Source organism: Castanea sativa, chromosome 9 (genome assembly GCF_040712315.1).
Source record: "Castanea sativa cultivar Marrone di Chiusa Pesio chromosome 9, ASM4071231v1".
Lineage (NCBI taxonomy): Eukaryota > Viridiplantae > Streptophyta > Magnoliopsida > Fagales > Fagaceae > Castanea > Castanea sativa.
In genome coordinates, this window is record NC_134021.1 from 21,652,485 (window position 1) to 21,671,067 (window position 18,583).

General features: G+C 33.3%; 1 protein-coding gene across 1 annotated transcript; it reads left to right on the forward strand.

Annotated features, from left to right (window-relative positions):
* Positions 1-12,157: 12,157 nt before the first annotated feature.
* On the forward strand, positions 12,158-18,172 carry LOC142611187 (laccase-7-like). The gene is made up of 6 exons (XM_075783233.1): positions 12,158-12,253; positions 12,772-12,923; positions 13,311-13,555; positions 13,746-13,874; positions 14,950-15,909; positions 17,858-18,172. Exons 1-6 carry the CDS (start codon positions 12,158-12,160, stop codon positions 17,983-17,985), a joined length of 1,710 nt encoding a protein of 569 aa, XP_075639348.1. The 3' UTR covers positions 17,986-18,172.
* The last annotated feature ends 411 nt before the right edge of the window (positions 18,173-18,583 follow it).

The window sequence follows — 18,583 nt, forward strand, 5'->3', positions numbered from 1 at the left end:
TTTTTATATATATTTTTAGTTTAGTTTAGTTTAGGTTTCCTTTATGTCTTTATGCATGCTAGGTTGCTAGATTTTACGTTTTAGTTTCTGCTCTGTTTTTGTGTTGATTAGGGTTTCTAGGTAAGGATATGTGTATGCATGATCTAGCCTATGCACGCAGGTTGAACTCATGCATATTGTTCTAGCGTGTGTGATGCTGTTACCTAGAAAACCTTAATTTTTGTTTGTTTTTTTCTTGCCTTCACATTTTTTTACATAGCCTCTTTTTCACATGTTGCAAGCCCCATGATTATTTGTTTATCTTCTAATATGTTTGTTGTTATCACATGTCTAGATTAGGGTTAAGATTAGGGCTTCATGCTTGTGACTTGCTTCGATGTCATGAACATGCATTCACATGTCCATTAATGATGCCATAGGTGCTGAGGCGCTGCGAGGTAAGTAGGGTAAGTCATGCATTAGCGATGTTCATGCATTTGTGTTAGGGTTCTTAGATGTATGATTAGGGTTTCTAGTATTTTAACCTTTTTATTTTTTATGTGTTTTTTTTGATGATATGCTTGCTACCATGTTCAAGTTTCGGCTTTGTTTTAGATGTATGATAGGATTTTCACATGTTAAATGGTTGTTAGGGTTTCTTTTGTTTGGCTCTATTTTATTTTATGGATGGAAAAGTATGTTTGTTTAGGGTTAAAGATGTCATGTTGTTTGTTAGATGCATGTTAGTGTGTGTGTATCTAGAATATAAGTATTTAGATGGTTTTTAATAGGGTTAAGATATAGGACACAATGATGGGAGGCCAACCTTAAGGTTTGGCGATCTTGGATGCCTAACACCTTCCCAAGAGCATACCTAAACTTTGAACCCAAACTCTAGTAGTTAGATCAAATGTCTTTCCTCGAAAGAATGCTATATTCATGGTTCCTAAACCATATAACTAGGTGGCAACTCCATTCACATGAACATGCATTCACATGTCCATTCATGATGCCATAGGTGCTGAGGCGTTGCGAGGTAAGTAGGGTAAGTCATGCATTAGCGATGTTCATGCATTTGTGTTAGGGTTCTTAGATGTATGATTAGGGTTTCTAGTATTTTATCCTTTTTATTTTTGATGCGTTTTTTTGATGATATGTTTGCTACCATGTTCAAGTTACAGCTTTGTTTTAGATGTATGATAGGATTTTCACATGTTAAATGGTTGTTAGGGTTTCTTTTGTTTGGCTCTATTTTGTTTTATGGATGGATAAGTATGTTTGTTTGGGGTTAAATATGCCATGTTGTTTGTTAGATGCATGTTAGTGTGCGTGTTAAGATATAGGACACAATGATGGGAGGCCAACCTTAGCGTTAGACGATCTTGGGTGCCTAACACATTCCCAAGAGCGTACCTAAACTCTGAACCCAAATTCTAGTAGTAATATCAAAGGTCCCTCCTCAAAAGGACACTATATTCATGGTTCCTAAACCATATAACTAGGTGGCAACTCCATTCATATGCGACAACCCTCCCTTGCACCCACACATAAAAACACAACAAGTTTGAAACTTCGACCACAGTAAGTGAGAAGAAAAATGTGAGAGCGATCGTGAGGAAGAGAGGAAATGTTCCCTTGTACCCATATTTCCACCTCCTAACTTCAAAATTGTGAGAATGTTAGCTAACTGAATGAGCTTTTGCTCTAAAATTTTAGCTATGTGGGTAAAACGTGGTTGACTTTGTTTTGAGCTGAAGAGAGAGTTTTATAGCAGCCTTTAGTTGTCCTTAATGACTAGTTTTTAGGCTAAAGATGAGGCTATGGACCTTCCAGGTGCAAAATTTATGTTTGGTTCAGATTTGCTTTAGTTAGGTAAAAGAGTTAGCTTGCTTTATGCATAATTTGGGAAAGATTTGATTAAGTCCTTATTAGCTCCTCCTTTTTAGTTGTTTTAGACTTTTTGGAGGCTCACGTAAGTGAGGGCTAGTAGTTGGAGTTGGCCAATAAGAGCCAACTATGTTTTAAAGGTAAAAATGGGTTAGGGCAAAAACTTTGAGCTACAGTCAGCCAGAGTATAAAAACTCTTTTTTTGGGTGGAAATTTCGGGTAGAAGGCCTCCGCTATAAGTTTAAGGTGCTACTAGTGTCCCTTGTCCACTTGGTAGCATGCATGGGCTGGGTTCATGCAAAATGTTTGAAAGAAATCGACCCATACTCTCCAAACTATACTGCTTCAATTTTCCCAATATGTTGCATGGGCTTGGGCCATGATAAAAATAGAACCAAATATAATATAATATAATATATGAATTAGACCCATAAGAAGGTTAGGTTTGGTTAAGTTGGGCTTGTAGAAATTGTGTCACGAAAATGGGTATCAACACCATTAAAATAATATTAATTTTTTTTTAGTATTTTAAAAATTCCATGTTAGGATTTTAATTAAAAAAACGCCACACCAGATAAAACAATAAAAAAATTCTGAAATATTTTTTTAAAATAAAATTAATTAAAATTGTTTCAATTTTTTTTTCCTTTTTGTTATGTTGTTGGAAGAACATGAAGACGTGTTCTTTCTCAAATAACATGTTTGGCTGCCCAAAAAATTAAATAAATTAGTATTTTTGTTTCTTTTCTTGTATTTTCTTAGCAACCAAACACCAAAACCCATTGAAACCAAAACCCAGTCATCACCAAAATATCGAAACATCTCAACTTCAAAACACCAAAACCTATTGAGACCAAAACTAGGGGTGGCAATTCGTGTTCGCGTGTTGGGTTCGTGTCGTGTCGACTCATGGGTATTCGACTATATGGGTCAACCCTTACCCGACATGTTTATTAAACGGGTCAAGATTCCTCAACCCTAACACAACCCGTTTATTAAATAGATCATTCATGTCGACCTATTTATTAGATTTTATCAAAATTAAAAGAAAAAAAAAACTAATTTTATTATTAACCAAATTGATATGAATTATGAAAAAACAAAAAAATAATTTTTTTTAATATAAAACTCAAAACTAACGAGTAATTGCATCACAAATAATCATTCAAAAATAAAGTATATCTCAATATCACAAATAATCAATCATAATATGTCAAAGAAAATAAACCACAACAACTAATAATTTTATATACATAGGTTTTGAAGGATATATTGGTAAAATGTCATTTAATTAAACGGGTCAGACAGGTCAAAGGGTTCCATGTGATGGACACTAATCCAACCCGTTTATTAAATAGGTCAGTCGTATCAACTCGAATATGACACGAACCCATTAAGCCCCAACCCATAACCTACTAATTTCATATCATGTCTTGTCGGGTTCGCAAGTCGTGTCCAATATTGCCACCTATAACCAAAACCCAACAATCAACAAGTCCACCCCACGACCCACCACCAAACCCAATCAACCACCATTTCATAACCACCACCACCATGGAAGGACAAAGCAGAGAGAGAGAGAGAGAGAGAGAAAGAGACCCATCGAGAAATAGACATCGATTCGAGCAAAAAAGAGAGAGTGAAGCACTGATCTGTGAGAGAGAGACATTGATCTAAGAGAGAGAGAGAGAGAGAGAGAGAGGATTGAAAAGGTCTTAGAAGAGTTAGAGAATTGGTTTGAGAAGAAAGTTTTAGGGTCAAAGCTTTTCTTTTGAGCGTGTGATTGTGTGAGAAAATGCTTGATAAAATTTTTTTTTTTTTTTTTTTTAAATTGTTATTGATCTAAGAATATGAGTCATATTATGGGAAAAAACACAAAGAACATAAACAGGTTCTTCCAAAAAAAAAAAAAAAAGAAAGGAATAATTTTTTTTAATTGTCTTATTTTATTTTTAAAAAAGTTATAAATTTAATTTTTTTAATTTTTATGTATTTTTTATTTATTTAAATGTTGACATGACATTCTTAAAATGCTAAATAATTTTTTTAATATTATTTTAATTGTCACATGATCAGCATTTAGTGTGCCAACCGTGCACTCTGTTTGGCACGTAAGCAATTTCTGTCACTAAGATGACAGTAAGAACCAAATTGAAACATGTTTTCCATTTTAGGGATTAAAAATTGTAAAATAGAAAAGTATGGACCAAAATGGGAAAGAGCCCGAAATGTAAGGACCAAAAATGCATTCATGGTAAAACTCATTATAGTCAGAACCCTCATATTGTAGCTCTAGATTAACCCATAAACAACCATGTTTTCTAGCCAAGCTACATATAAAAGAAAAATATGTGTTCTTATCCAAGCTTCTTTGGGGAATTTCATCAAACACTTAAGCTGCAATTATTCTATACTAATGCTTTGAGATAAATTAAAATTTTCATAACTCATTTAGAACCCAAATAGAAATCCACAAAAAAGAATCCAATTTTAATGAAATTTTTAATAAAGAAAGTGTACTTTTCCTAAAAGCATGGAAGCATTGAACAAAAACCCCAAATTTGCAAAGAAAGAGATGAGGAAGGAAGACCAAATACATTATAGTAGTACATACCAAGAGGATTTATATTTGTAATTTCCTTAACCATTGGACTCTATGGTTTGTTGTTGTTGTTGTTGTACCACCAAAGCAACAATGACACTCTATCTCTCTTCAACTTAGACATAAAAGATATATATATATATATATATATATATATATATATATATGTTTAATTTTCAATGATTTCGGCTGATTCTGTCTTGTTATTTGAGCTATTTTTTGGTTTTAAGTTAGTCAAGATCATTGGGGGGGGGGGGGGGTGGGGAATTTTAAATTTTTTAGGACCAAAATTCAAAACCAAGCTTAATAAACATTATGTTTTTCTTTTTCCCATTCCCCCCCCCCCCTAGCCCAAACATAGCTCCATCTCTATGCATGATTAAGGTTGCATACGAGAACCTCTTGAAGTATATAAGCAAGTTTAATGGCCACCTTGTTGGTGCAAGCGCCAGTGACGAGTTTTGGTTCTCCTTATGGGAAATACGCCTTGGCTTGGGGTGGGTCGGACGGAGGGTGTAAATGGAGTTACCACCTAGATTTGGTCTAGGAACCAAATATAGCACCCTTATGTGAATGACTGATCTTACTAGAGTACATGTTCGAAGTTTAGGTATGGGGTTGGAGAGTGTTAGGCACCCAACCCCGACTGACCTGTAAGTCGGCCTCCACTCATTGTGTTCCAAATCCTAATCTCATAAAATGGTCTTTTAATAGGCTACCTTAGACTCTTACACACACACACACACACTAACATGCATCTAACATATAACATGACTTATTGTCCCAAATCCTAACATACATCTATCATGGCATCCATTCACATACATTTAAGAGGCAGAGAGTACATCACAAAGCAACAACATTAATAAGGCATCGATTTTAAGATAACCTAAACATCCCATCATAGCATTATGACATCAACCAATCATACTAATCATGTCCAACAAATAAAACAAGGTAATTAACCAAATGTATGTCCATGTCATATGCATGACTTACCTCACTTACCTTGCTGCACCACAGCCCTTATGCAGTAATGCATGTTCATATCCATATGCTTGTTTATGGTGTACATTCAATCAAAGAACCCTAATCGTGCATTCTAAACAAAAAACATGTTATGCTACAGACCTCAAACCTAAAACATGTGAGAAAGAACTAAACATAACCTAAAAGCATGCATTTAACAAAATAAATAAATAAATAAACAAAATTTGGGTTTCTGGGCTCTAACTTATGTACACATGTAGAGGCCTGCGTACGCGAGAACCCAAGGTTGTGTACACAGGCACGATCCTGCATGGACAATACTTCCTAGAAACTCAGCAAGCAAACATCGAACAAACCTAGTTTAAACAATCTAACATGCTTTCCAAACAAATAAACAAAGATCTTAAACTACACAAAAAGGAAATAAAGCAGTAAAACAGAGAAAAAAAATCAATAAATAAAGAGATAAAAGCAAGAACAAGTACCTGACACAAGAAGCTTTTAGAGCTTGATTTTGACCATTCCCCTTAGTCAATCTACAAAATAAAATACCCAGTGGGTTAGTAAGTTTAACTAGAAGGTTTTGAACTAAAATAAGTCCTAGCCAAGAAACTTTAATTTATGATACTTTTCTAAGTAAAAATTTTCTCTTTGAATCGCTTTTTTGGAGGTGATTCCAAGTGAAGTGGGATTGCCTCTATTGAGATTTTGTAATATATTTTCCTTACATAGAATCTAGAAACCCTAATTGTGCACACAGGCTCGTGGTTGCGTACGCAAGGGTTAAGGATGCATATATAGGGTCAAGGCCGCGTATGCACCCTTAGGGTTTTGTAAGGATTTTTCTCCTTTCAAAAAACATCTTTCAACTAAACATCTTTATAGCTAGGCCCTATATTAGCCATAAACCTCCTAGTGTTATCGTCATTGGGGAATGGGGGCTTGATTCATAAGGGGTACAAAATGAGGTGTTTACATACCCTCTTTCGCCAGAAGTCATCTTCCTAAAATTTTAATTGGCACATTGTTAATACCAAGAGCTTACCCACTACACCAAGAACAATAGCTAATGATAAGGGTACAACTCTATTCCTTTAAAGGGTGACAGCTCAGCCTCAACAGGTTGACTAAAACTTAGCCCAACTTGGCATCTACCTCTAGTAGGATGTTAGACTTAGCTTACTAGGCCTCCACAAAACAACCCCCCACCCCCCACAAGCACCTGCCTATGCAAAATAGGGAAGTCGACTTTGTGACCTTACTCTAATACTAATTGTTAAGACCAAGTCCTTACCCGCTACACTAAAAGCTATAACTAATGGTAAGGGCACAACTTTATTCTCTTAAAGGGTGATATCCCAGCGCCAATGAGCTAACTAAAACTTGACCCAACTTGGTCCATCCTCTGGTAGGATGCTAGACTCAGCCAACTATGCCTCCAGCCAATATAGCTAATGTTGGGTTGACCTTAGAGAACTTAAAGAACACAATCAAGTGACACAAATCACCCTAGAGAAGGGCACCTATGGTGTTTTTTTTACAAAGAAACACAACCTTTCTAAGGGAAAATTTAAGGGGTGACATGTACGATTAGAGGTGGTTAGGATATTAATCAAGGAGTATAGCATAGAACAAGATATACTCACCAAGAAACATGTCAAGCGTGCTTCTAAGGGAGAGTAGGTAAAAAAAGGTGAGGAGATGAGTTCAACTTCTAAAACAAAACACAAAACCTCACTTCTAGGGGTGGGCAACCAACCCGTCAAAACTGACCCGATCCAACGCAACTCGTTGGACTAGATCAGTTTTTAAGGGTTGGTGGGTTGGGTTAGTGAGATTTTTTTTTTTTTTTTTTAATTTTTATAGTGGGTTGGGTTGGGTTCAGGTCATAATATTCACAAATCCGTCTAACCTGACCCAACCCGCCTATATTTAATATATATTTAAATTTAAATAAAATATTATACAATTTTGTTATTTATTTTTTTGCCCATCTTCCTAAATAAAACCCAAATGCTAAGTTCTTCTTGTATAGTTTGTGTTGTTTTGGTGTTGTGCTTAAGATTATTTGGTTATAAATAGTTTGTGTATAGGGTTGTTCTAATGCCCAATTTAATAATAATAATAATAATAATAATAATAATAATAATAATAATAATAGTAATTAAAAATAATTATCCAACCCATGGATCCAACCCGATCCACGTGGGTTGGGTTGGACCCCTATGGTGGGTTGTATTAGGTTGGATTTTTTTAACTCACCATGGTAGGTTGGGTTGAAAAAACCTTTCAACTCGACCCATGCACACCTCTATTCACTTCGATATCCTGAAGCATGTGTTGTGTACCTCACTGAACAAGTAATTGATACGTAGTTGAAAAGATGACAAACTGTTGCTTTGTAATAAATGTGATATTTATGAAACTAAAGTAATGTGATGTTACCAAAATACCTAGACCAACCACAATTCAAAATAAGGGTGTTGTGAAAATGTTTTGAGATTTTGATGTGTGCTCAATTTTATTAAGAAATTTTAGGGGGACAATAAAATTCACCACATTTTTTTAACACCATTATTTTGAGATACATTGAGTGCTAATATAATTTTTTTTTATTACATTTTATTTTGACTTATGGTGAGCTAGCAACCCAACTTATTATAAAAATATTATGAGTTTTATTATCAAGTGATTTTAAGACTACAAACTATTTCATAACTTTTTACCATAATTTTAACGTTATAGACTATAAGTGATTGCCTATTGTAAGTGCACAATTTGTACCTGGTCCAATCACTAGACGGACTCAGGCCCAAAGAGTCTTATACAATAAAATTTGTAGAGTGTGGGCTTAAAACCTAGACTATGGATGTTGGATGAAGAGAAGAATCAGGCTAGATTGCCGTTATCCGCGTGTTCAATATATGGGAATAGCAAAGAAACTCTCCTCGAATTACATCCGAGGACCAATTGTACTGCCTTTCTCTGCTTAAGAACAATATTACAACTACCGTTTTTCGTCCTCCTCTTCTCATACCCCTCTTGTTCTTTTATATCCATCTTCTTCTTCCTTTCTTCTTCGACGTGTAACACAGATCTTCCAATTAGATACTTGTCTCATCCGGCACCTTCTTGAAGTCTTCAAACACCAACTGGAAGGCTGAACATTACTGTTCAGAGGTTATTTCTCCATTTATGCGGTCAGAGAAGTAGGTGCAGGGTCTTTAATGTGGTGGTAGTAGCCTTTTCCCCTTTGATATTTATCATACGCTCTTACTTCCAATAACCGCATGAATCATGCCTTTACCCAACAGATCTTCCGGAGTTCTCCCTCCAAACCCCTTAACATGTCCTATGACCTTTACTTGACCCATCCGAGGAGATACTCCTCCTCGGACAGCTCCTCCAACCCTTATTGCATGAACTGGTTTGCGGGCTTTAAAAGCTATGCTCGAACAGGCTTTCTCCACCAAATTAGGCCCAAGACCCAAATACATATTTTAATCATTTTACCCCACACCTATCACTTATACATAGATTCACTATTTTTTTTTTACCACTCACACTGCCAAATCACAATAATGACAAAGAAGTGTAAAAATTTGTTTTACAAGATTTTTTCATTTTACCTCCGCAGAAGAATTTATAAAATATTGTAAGAAAGAAAATCAATTCTTATAAAAAAGAAAGAAAGAAAATAAAAAAATCAAGTCAAATGGGAGGCCAAGTTGCCCAACTAGGAATTAAAATAAAAGAATATACTCTTTTGGATACGTTGACATTTCACTAGCCTCTTTGATTTCTGCAATGCACTACTGTCAGCGTGTTTGCCTTTTAACTGAGTATTAACCTATTATTATTCTCTTCTGCGTACTTTTGGCAGAATAATCACTTTTATACAAGTATAAGTATTTGTGAAGTGTAGGAGACAATGATCTAAATTTAAGTTTTAGAAGTGAATTTCATACACATATACACATAAATTTATGATAAAGTAGAATTTCTATCTTGTATGAGAAAAAAAAAAAAAAACACATTTAAATTTGAACAAAATAGCCAAGTACTCACTTTCATTTGAGTCATTTCGTTCATTACCGTTAGAAAATGTCGTTAACTCCATTAAAACAACTTCATTTTAACATTTATAAAATTAAAAATGATTTGAAATTTTTTTTTTGTTTGGAATAATTAAAATGACAATATTGTAAAGCTAACAGTATTTCCATAAAAAAAATGTCAGTTTAAATTTAATGGATTAAATTGACAATTTACTAAACTTTTAGGATGTAACATGTATTTCTGTAAATAAAAAAAAAAAGATTTTGGAATCTTCCAGCCCTCTATGACAGCAATTCTTTTATTAATTAACATATCATAACAGTTTTTATTTTTAGTTAGTACCAGGTCGTAAACGAATTTGTGATCATTCGAATGATCACAAATATATTTTAGGGCAACCTTGGCAATCATCAAATTAATGATTGAGATTGATTCTAAAATAAATCTCCAATGACTTCCAATTTTCTTGCTTCCAGTTGGCAACAACTTGACTATCGATAAAGAAAGAAATTTATGTCTCGTATCTTGTAATTTACAGGTTAACAACATTTAATATTGGATTCAGATCCTCTAGAGTTCCTAGGGTACTCTACCAAGTAGAGTTCATTAAATCCTAACCACTCTTTAATGATTTAATGGTCTAGATTCTGCCATGTCAGCATTTCATTAATAATCATCTTAATTGTTTTGTTTACAATATTATTTTATTATTTTAAGAATATTATTAATGAAATGCTGACATGGCAGAATCTAATCCATTAAATCATTAAAGAGTGGTTAGGATTTAATGAACTCTACTTGGTAGAGTTCCTAGGAACTCTAGAAGATCTGAATCCTTTAATATTTTCTCGAAAATTAATGCATATTTAGACGTATATATGACGACTTGCATTACGCTACTAGCTATTCAACGATCCATTATTTCCTTTTCTTTTTTTTTTTTTTTTAAAAAAAAAATTATAAAAGAGAGGTGTTTTCCCGACTTAATGGATAAAATAATTCATCAATCTCTATTTGCCCCAAAAAAAAAAAAAAAAAAAAAAATCAGATTTAAGAAGCTAATTTCATATCATGGCTCAAAACTAATTTATATTCTGTAAGCACTGAAATTAATTATAGTTCATTGCTTAAGAAAATATGTTGTATATAGTATAACTTGTTTCATCATCACTCTTTAAAAGTTATCTTCTTCTATTTATGGGTATTTTGTTTGTTAAACTATATATATAAATGAATTACATATATTTAATAAGTCCTCCTCTCTCCTTTGGCGACTAAAAGTTATAAGAACCTTTATCAATGTAGTTAATACCGTATCGGTACTGGCCATACCGGCCGGTATGTACCGTATCGGTACGTATACTGGTATCGAAATACCAATATTTCGTATCGGTTTAAATACCGGCCGATTTCAGGTAATACCAGCCAGTACAAAAAAAAGTTTTTTTTTTAGTTTTATAATTTTTGAATTTTTGTAAGGGTAGAATGGTAACTTATTTGCATTAACTTATTAGTATTATTTGTTTTTTTAGTATGCAATGAATAATTAAGCTTTCTATTTTATATATATATATATATATATATATATTTTCTTTTAATTGATTCTAAGGTTTAAAATCATGAATAGTTTGTTCTGAATTGAAGTAATGTTTTATGATAAATTTTTATATTTATTACACACACACACACATATATATATATTTATATTTATAAATATAAAAAATAATGGTAAACCCGAAACGGTACACTGGTATTGACCGGTACAGAAATATATCGTTTCATTGGTCAAACTGGTACAACCTCCAGTATGAGATTGACTCCCTTGACCTTTACACCAAGGAAGAGAGGAGGGCTTATTAAAACTATGTAATGCACTTATAAAAAAAAAAAAAAAGACTCACAAGAACCTTTTAGCTGGAGGAAGAGAGGAGGGGCTTATTAAAAATATGTAATGCATTTATATAGTTTAACAAATAAATATACACAGATATGAGATGATAACTTTTAAGGAATGATAATAAAGCAATTTATATTATACACAACGTATTTTCTAAAACAATGTAGGACAATTATCATTTTTTTTTTCAGAAACAAACAAATACATGTACGATAGAGGGAAGAAATGTTTTTTAATACAAAGTCACACTACAAACTCTACTCTAAATCTATGGTAACTCTTAAGGAAGATAGGACAAGCTATATATATATATATATATAGCTTGGGTCTGATTTTTTTTTTTGGGTGGCTCCGCCAGTATTCATGAAATGCTAAATATTTAACGGCACTTATCTATCTGAAGTATAACGTGACATTAGTTACTCATAAACTATCTCAATGAAAAGGACAGTTTGCTTAACAAAAAAGATTTTATGTGCTTTCTTTAAAGTATGTTCTAAATGGCTAGATAAAGCTGCTAGCTAAATAACTTAAGTTTCTGCAAACACAACACATTGCCAACTCGATTGGGGAAGTCCATTGGATGATCAGTTGTTGAAATGGTCGTGTGTATTTTAATAATAGACATGCAGAAAGCATGGAGATTTCTTACAATTGCGCACGTTCCAAGAAATCCATGTTGTCTAATATAAATAGGAGCTTCCTATTCTTTCCCTCTTCATCTCTCTGCTGTCTTTTCTCTAATGATGATGGGTCGCTTTCAATTTTTGCTAGCATGCGCTTTAGCTCTTCTAGCTTCTTCAATAACTTCTGCAGAAACAGTGGAACATTTTTTCCATGTAACTAGCTTATCTATTTGAATGTTTTTCCATTTCTTGCTTTATTTTTCCTAGTAGTAAATGAGTGCAATGGGGTGAGGGGGAAATATGGTTTTTAGCACACTAGCATTACAATAAATATAGGAACATATTATTTTTCACAACTATTTATATGAATTGTCGCAATTGCTGCATGTTTACAATGATGTCAGTATTGTATTCAAGTTGAAATGGTGTTTCTATAATCACAACAAATATTTTAGCAGTCGTAAAAAAACGTTCTCTCTAGCATCACTTTTTGGTCTGTTGACTTATAAATAGTTAACTTGGAATAGTCGTAATTGTAAGCCTAGCCCTTAGAAATGCTATTCCTTTTGCTCTTCCTTCCTCACCAATCAACCTAGTTTTGTGAGGAGTTGACTATTATCTCATGTACCTATATATATATTTGAGATGTAATTAACACTTGACAGTACAGAATTTGAAGTACATCAAAATTTTGTTATTATAACAATTTTTAATTATTATTATTGTTACAGGTGCAAAACCTGACAGTTCAACGGTTGTGCCATGAGCAAGTGATAACTACAGTAAATGGAACCCTGCCTGGTCCTGTAATAAGCGTTCGAGAAGGTGATGATCTTGTGATCCACGTAGTCAATCAGTCTCCCTATAACATTACTATCCACTGGTAAATCTTTATTATGCTATGCAACTAAAAGTCTGCTTAGCCATTGTCATTCTTATATATATATATAAGGTAAAAAGAGGCTTCCATGCTTTCATTGGAAAAAAAAAAGAAAAAAAAATTAAAGTTATATATGCATGTGTACAACTTTTTAATTAAAAGGAATGAAATTAATCCGTTGAGAATGCCCCAAAATTTAAGGCTAAGGCATGTACTTGTTGTTGATGCGTGTTTACTACTTATAAGAAAGAACCAACCGTTGACATATTAGTATATAATTAAATAAAGGGTTATTTCGGAAAGAGCATAAGTCTATGAATGCATGAAAATATATTTTGCGAAACAATATAGGTAAATTATTCTTGTGTCCCCATGGAAATTTTGATGCAGGCACGGAGTGTTTCAACTATTGAGTGCATGGGCAGACGGACCTTCATATGTAACTCAATGTCCCATACGTCCTGGCCAAACTTATACTTACAGATTTCAAATTACTGGACAAGAGGGGACTCTTTGGTGGCATGCTCATGTCTCGTGGCTCCGTGCAACTGTCCATGGAGCACTTATTATCAAACCAAGATTAGGAAACTTTTATCCATTTCCATTTCCTTTCGAAGAATTTCCGATCTTATTGGGTATCAACTCCTAACACTCTTAGTTGTTTGATCATATGAATAATGGAAGAACAGAAATTTCTAACAAAGTAACAATGAAGTTTATCACCAAGACTATGCTGTTGTTGAGGCAATGCATAGAAACACAAACAACACTGGCCTAATTCCTAATGTAAATAAATAGCTAATGGTCCTTTAAATGTGATTGCAGGGGAGTATTGGGATGCTAATGTTGTTGATGTCGAGAACCAAGGTCTCGCAATAGGTGCCGCACCTAACATTTCCGACGCTTTCACAATCAACGGACAACCTGGTGATCTCTACCCATGTTCCCAAACGGGTATGTGATAATTAGTCACTGTGAATCTCTCTCTTATGAATCTCTTTTCTCTGTCTAACTATTGCTATCTCTGACTTTAAATTAAGCAGCGAGTAGTTGTTAGTTAAGTGTATCTCTTTTTACTACATATTTATATATTATTTCTTTGAGTGTGTGTTTGATACAGATTGTGTACATTATTAATTTATTTAATTTTGTTATAATGTTATGTGTGAAAGTGTGCGTGTATAGTAATTTAATAATGCATAAATATATAAGGTTTGTTATATATGTATGTATTGTTATCATGTTATAATAACATTTTTTTAAAGTTAGCGATTAAAAAAATAGTATCTTTAGTGTATTTTCAAACATTTGATTGGTTAAGTAGATATATAGTGTATTATATATATATATGGACAGGTGTGACTCTTTGGGTTAATAATTAATACAATGCACGTGGGTTGAGTTTTGTCATCTAGTTTAAAATATTTTAAAAATAATAATGATAAATAGATAATGACAATTGCATAAAAATATAAAATGTTATACAACTCTACAAAATAAAATGATTACACATGCCCACATTGACAATAAATAATAAAACTTATAATAATGTCAAAATATAAAAACTTGTATAAGGGAATAGTAAAATATCATATATTCATGTGTTTTTTTTTTTGGTCGACAACTTGATATATTTAAGTTATTTTTTTATTAAATTTTTTTAAAATTTAAGTTTCTTAATGACACCCTGAAAAGAAATCATGAGGTCGCCACTACTCGCACTAATTGAAGTTTAGCAAAAAAAAAAATCAATCACTCACAAATCCACTCAATTTAAGTTTTATCTTTCCCTCATGACTTGTTGACTTTTTTTTTTTTTTTTAAAGAAAGAGCAGCTACACATTTTGTTACAACCTATTAAAACAATCACACATAAGAGTGGTGAACGGGAGAAATCACTTTTACATAAACTTATAAAAAATTTTCCTCTATTAATAGTCAACCACTTTCGTGTGTTAATAAAAGTTATGGAACAAAAATTGTGTCCACTTTCTCTTATTGTTAAGATGGTTCTTTACAATTTTTTCAGGCACGTATAAGCTTGAGGTGATCCAAGGAAAGACCTATATGTTACGCATCATTAACGCTGCACTCAATAACCAACTGTTTTTCAAAATAGCCAATCATAAAATGAAAGCTGTAGCAATTGATGCTGCTTACACCGCACCTTATGTCACTGATGTTATTGTCCTTTCTCCCGGCCAAACCACTGATGTTCTTTTCACCGCTGATCAACCTTTGGGTTCTTACTACATGGCGGCAAGACCCTACATTACTGCCCAAGGCATACCGTTCGATAACACAACCACAAGTGGCATCATTGTCTATCAGGGTGCCAAGTCATCAGCAACTCCCATAATGCCAGCCCTACCAGCTTTCAATGACACACCCACAGCTTACAAGTTTTACTCCAATCTCACTGGCTCTCCACTTGGGCCCCATTGGGTCCCGGTGCCACGTCACGTGGACGAGCACATGTTTATCACATTTGGGATAAATCTTGCACCGTGTGGAGAAGGGAGTGCCACTTGTGCAGGTCCATTTGGGCAGCGATTGTCTGCGAGCATGAACAATGAATCATTTCAGCTCCCTAGTAAATTGTCAATGTTACAAGCATTCTTTTACAACAATAAGAATGGGGTTTATACAACTGATTTTCCTGATAACCCTCCATCGGTGTTTGATTACACCAACTCGAGCAACGCTTTCAATCAGTCCATATTATTTGCACCAAAGAGTACAAAAGTAAGGACACTGAAGTACGGTTCAACAGTGGAGATTGTTCTTCAGAACACAGCCTTAATAGCGACAGAGTCTCATCCTATCCACTTTCATGGTTTCAACTTCCATGTGTTAGCACAGGGTTTTGGAAATTATGACTCCGAAAATGATCCCCGAAAGTTCAATTTGGTCAATCCACAAATACGTAATACTATAGCCGTGCCAACTGGGGGTTGGGCTATTATCAGATTCACAGCAAATAATCCAGGTTATATTTCTCCCCTGCCTGTTATTATTATTATTATTGTTATTGTTATTGTTATGTTACACAAATTCAATGAATCTTAAATCTATAATTTCATCTTTAATAATATTATTAGATATGGAGAAGAAATTGTCATTCAAATTAGAACTAAGTGATATTTTTTTGTTAACACTTCTTGTAGTGTTAAGTTTGTAACTATCTAACTTTTTATCTAGTACACAAGTTCACATGAACTTAAGGTCCATAAAGAATCTTAGATGAGAAGGAGTTTCATGATGCATATAAATATAGCATGCAATTTAACTACCTCATTAGTTATCTACAATTAACACCCATTAGGTTTAGGCTAATGCCGACCAATTTCAAAACTTTTTAAAATTGACTAATTTGGTCTTTAATTACTCTCAGAGAGAGAGAGAGAGAGAGAGAGAGAGAGAGAGAGAGAGAGAGAGAGAGAGAGAGAGAGAGAGAGAGAGAGAGAGAGAGAGAGAGAGAGAGAGAATAATGTAGAGTTCAAATTGAGTTTATTGGTTAGCGACTAAGTTAGTCAGCTTTCAAAAGTTATAATTTTTTTTTTTTAGAATACTAAGAATGTGTTTGGATCCACGCTTTACTGCTGCGTTTTAAGTCTGCTGCATTTTTAGTTTTTTTTTTTCTCCAGCGCGTGAACAGTAATGGGTACTGTTCATGCACATGGAGAAATTGTACGGGAGACCAAAGGTACTATTCATGCACTATTCACGCACTGTTTATAGGACCCACAAGCACTTTTTCAGAAAAAAATATATTAAAAATGAGTTCCACAATATTATTCACACATTTAAAAATTATTTTGCTACAGTGTTTTCAGTTTTCAGTAATAAGTTTTATCCAAATAGACCCTAAGGTAGCGTTTGGATCCAGTGTCTCTGCGTCTACGTTTCTAGTTCACGTTTTAGTTTTTTTTTTTTTTTTTTTTCTTGCGCTACTTTTAAGGGACAAAGGCTATTGTTCATGTATTGTGCATGAACAATAGTCGCAAAAGTTAACTTTTCAGCCCATTTTCTGTGTATAAGTGGGTCTCATGCACTGTTTACGGGACCCATAAACTTCACTTTTCAGCATTTTTTTTACTAAAAATGGGTCCTACAATACTATTTACACATTTAAAAATTATTTTGCTACAGTGTTTTCAGTTTTCAGTTTTCAGCAATAAGTTCTATCCAAACGGACCCTAAGTATTTTTAACACACACACGGAGAGAGGAGGGAAGGTTTTTCTAAAGAAACTTACATTAGCTCAAACCTCAATTTAGCTATATTTTACCCTATTTACTATGACACAGAAAGAAATTTAAAGAACCTTGAATATTGGCAAAACTGCAACTATTGTTAACTGGAAAAAATAATTCATTGTAAAAATAACATACACTTAGATTTAAAAAATCCATTCTTTGAAAAAGGAAAAAAAAAAAGAAAAAAGAAGTTATTCTAAATTTTTTTTTCAAGCTCGGCAATGTAATATCTTGTCGTTTTGGTTAACAGTTTTGTTTCATTTTTTCACACGTTAATGATCGAGTTCTATAAGCGATTCTTTCAAATAAATACTCAAGAAAGTTGCAAATCTCATTTTCTAATAATAGATCTTTTATACAATTTAGTATTATTACGATGTCATTTACTTATGATAATTTAGACTGGTGGATTATATTATCTAAATTGGTATGTCACTCAGATTATTAAAAAAAAAAAAAAATCCAAGTTTAAGATTGAAGAAATATGTGGATCAAACTTAAAAATTTAGCCGCAAAAAGAAAACCTTAAATTTATAAAAATAAGATTTTTTTGTTGTTGTAATTGCATAATTAATTTAACACTTTTGATGTATCCGTAAGTTTGTTTTCTTTGACCGAGATTTAAACCAATCTTCTTAATTAGTTTGTCACTTATGTTTGATGAAAAAAATGAACCAGGTATTTGGATGGTACATTGCCATCTGGACGTGCACTTGCCATGGGGTTTGGGCATGGCTTTTGAAGTTGAGAATGGACCTACACCCTATACGCTGCCTCCACCGCCAATTGATCTACCCAAATGTTAATATTTCTTTCACGGTGTCACCGTTGTTAATGTTTTCTTATATTCTTTCATTCTTTATTTGTAATTTGATTTTTTCAAATTTCACATGATTTGTTTGCAACAAATTTGTCACAAATTTTCTTTTTGGTTGATTCCTTAAAAATTAGGGGAAGGGGATCGAACCCGACCTCGCCGTTAAGGAGAATAAAAGGTGCCAACTATGTCATTGGCACCTGTGATGAAGTTAATCATTAATCATTTCTTGTTCTATCCTTTTTTTTTTTAATTGTATTAAATAATTATAATCCTTTTCAATTTCCTTGTCTTAATTAATTTTTTTTAAATTCGTCTTTTTATTTGTATCCTCTCATTCAAATCTTGTGCTATGAAAGTCAAAGATAAAAATTCTCTTAAATCATATATATGGTAGTGCTTTCTCTCAAAAAATATATACATGGTAGTTATCTGTGCACTACAATTTCATAACAAAATTTAGGTGGTAAATTGCTATTAATTCGCATCTAGACATTATTTTTTTAATTATCATTAACAACTTGTCACTTAGGCTTTGTTGTAAAAATATTATTCTCATAGTTTTATTCAATATAATTTTGATGCCA

What these genes read in the sequence shown, in the direction of transcription:
- LOC142611187 (XM_075783233.1), top strand. Translation starts at nt 12,158, where the DNA reads ATGATGATGGGTCGCTTTCAATTTTTGCTAGCATGCGCTTTAGCTCTT. An exon ending in AGAATTTCCGATCTTATTGG is followed by an intron (nt 13,556 to 13,745) that starts GTATCAACTCCT and finishes ATGTGATTGCAG; the next exon opens with GGGAGTATTGGGATGCTAAT. An exon ending in ATTCACAGCAAATAATCCAG is followed by an intron (nt 15,910 to 17,857) that starts GTTATATTTCTC and finishes AAAATGAACCAG; the next exon opens with GTATTTGGATGGTACATTGC.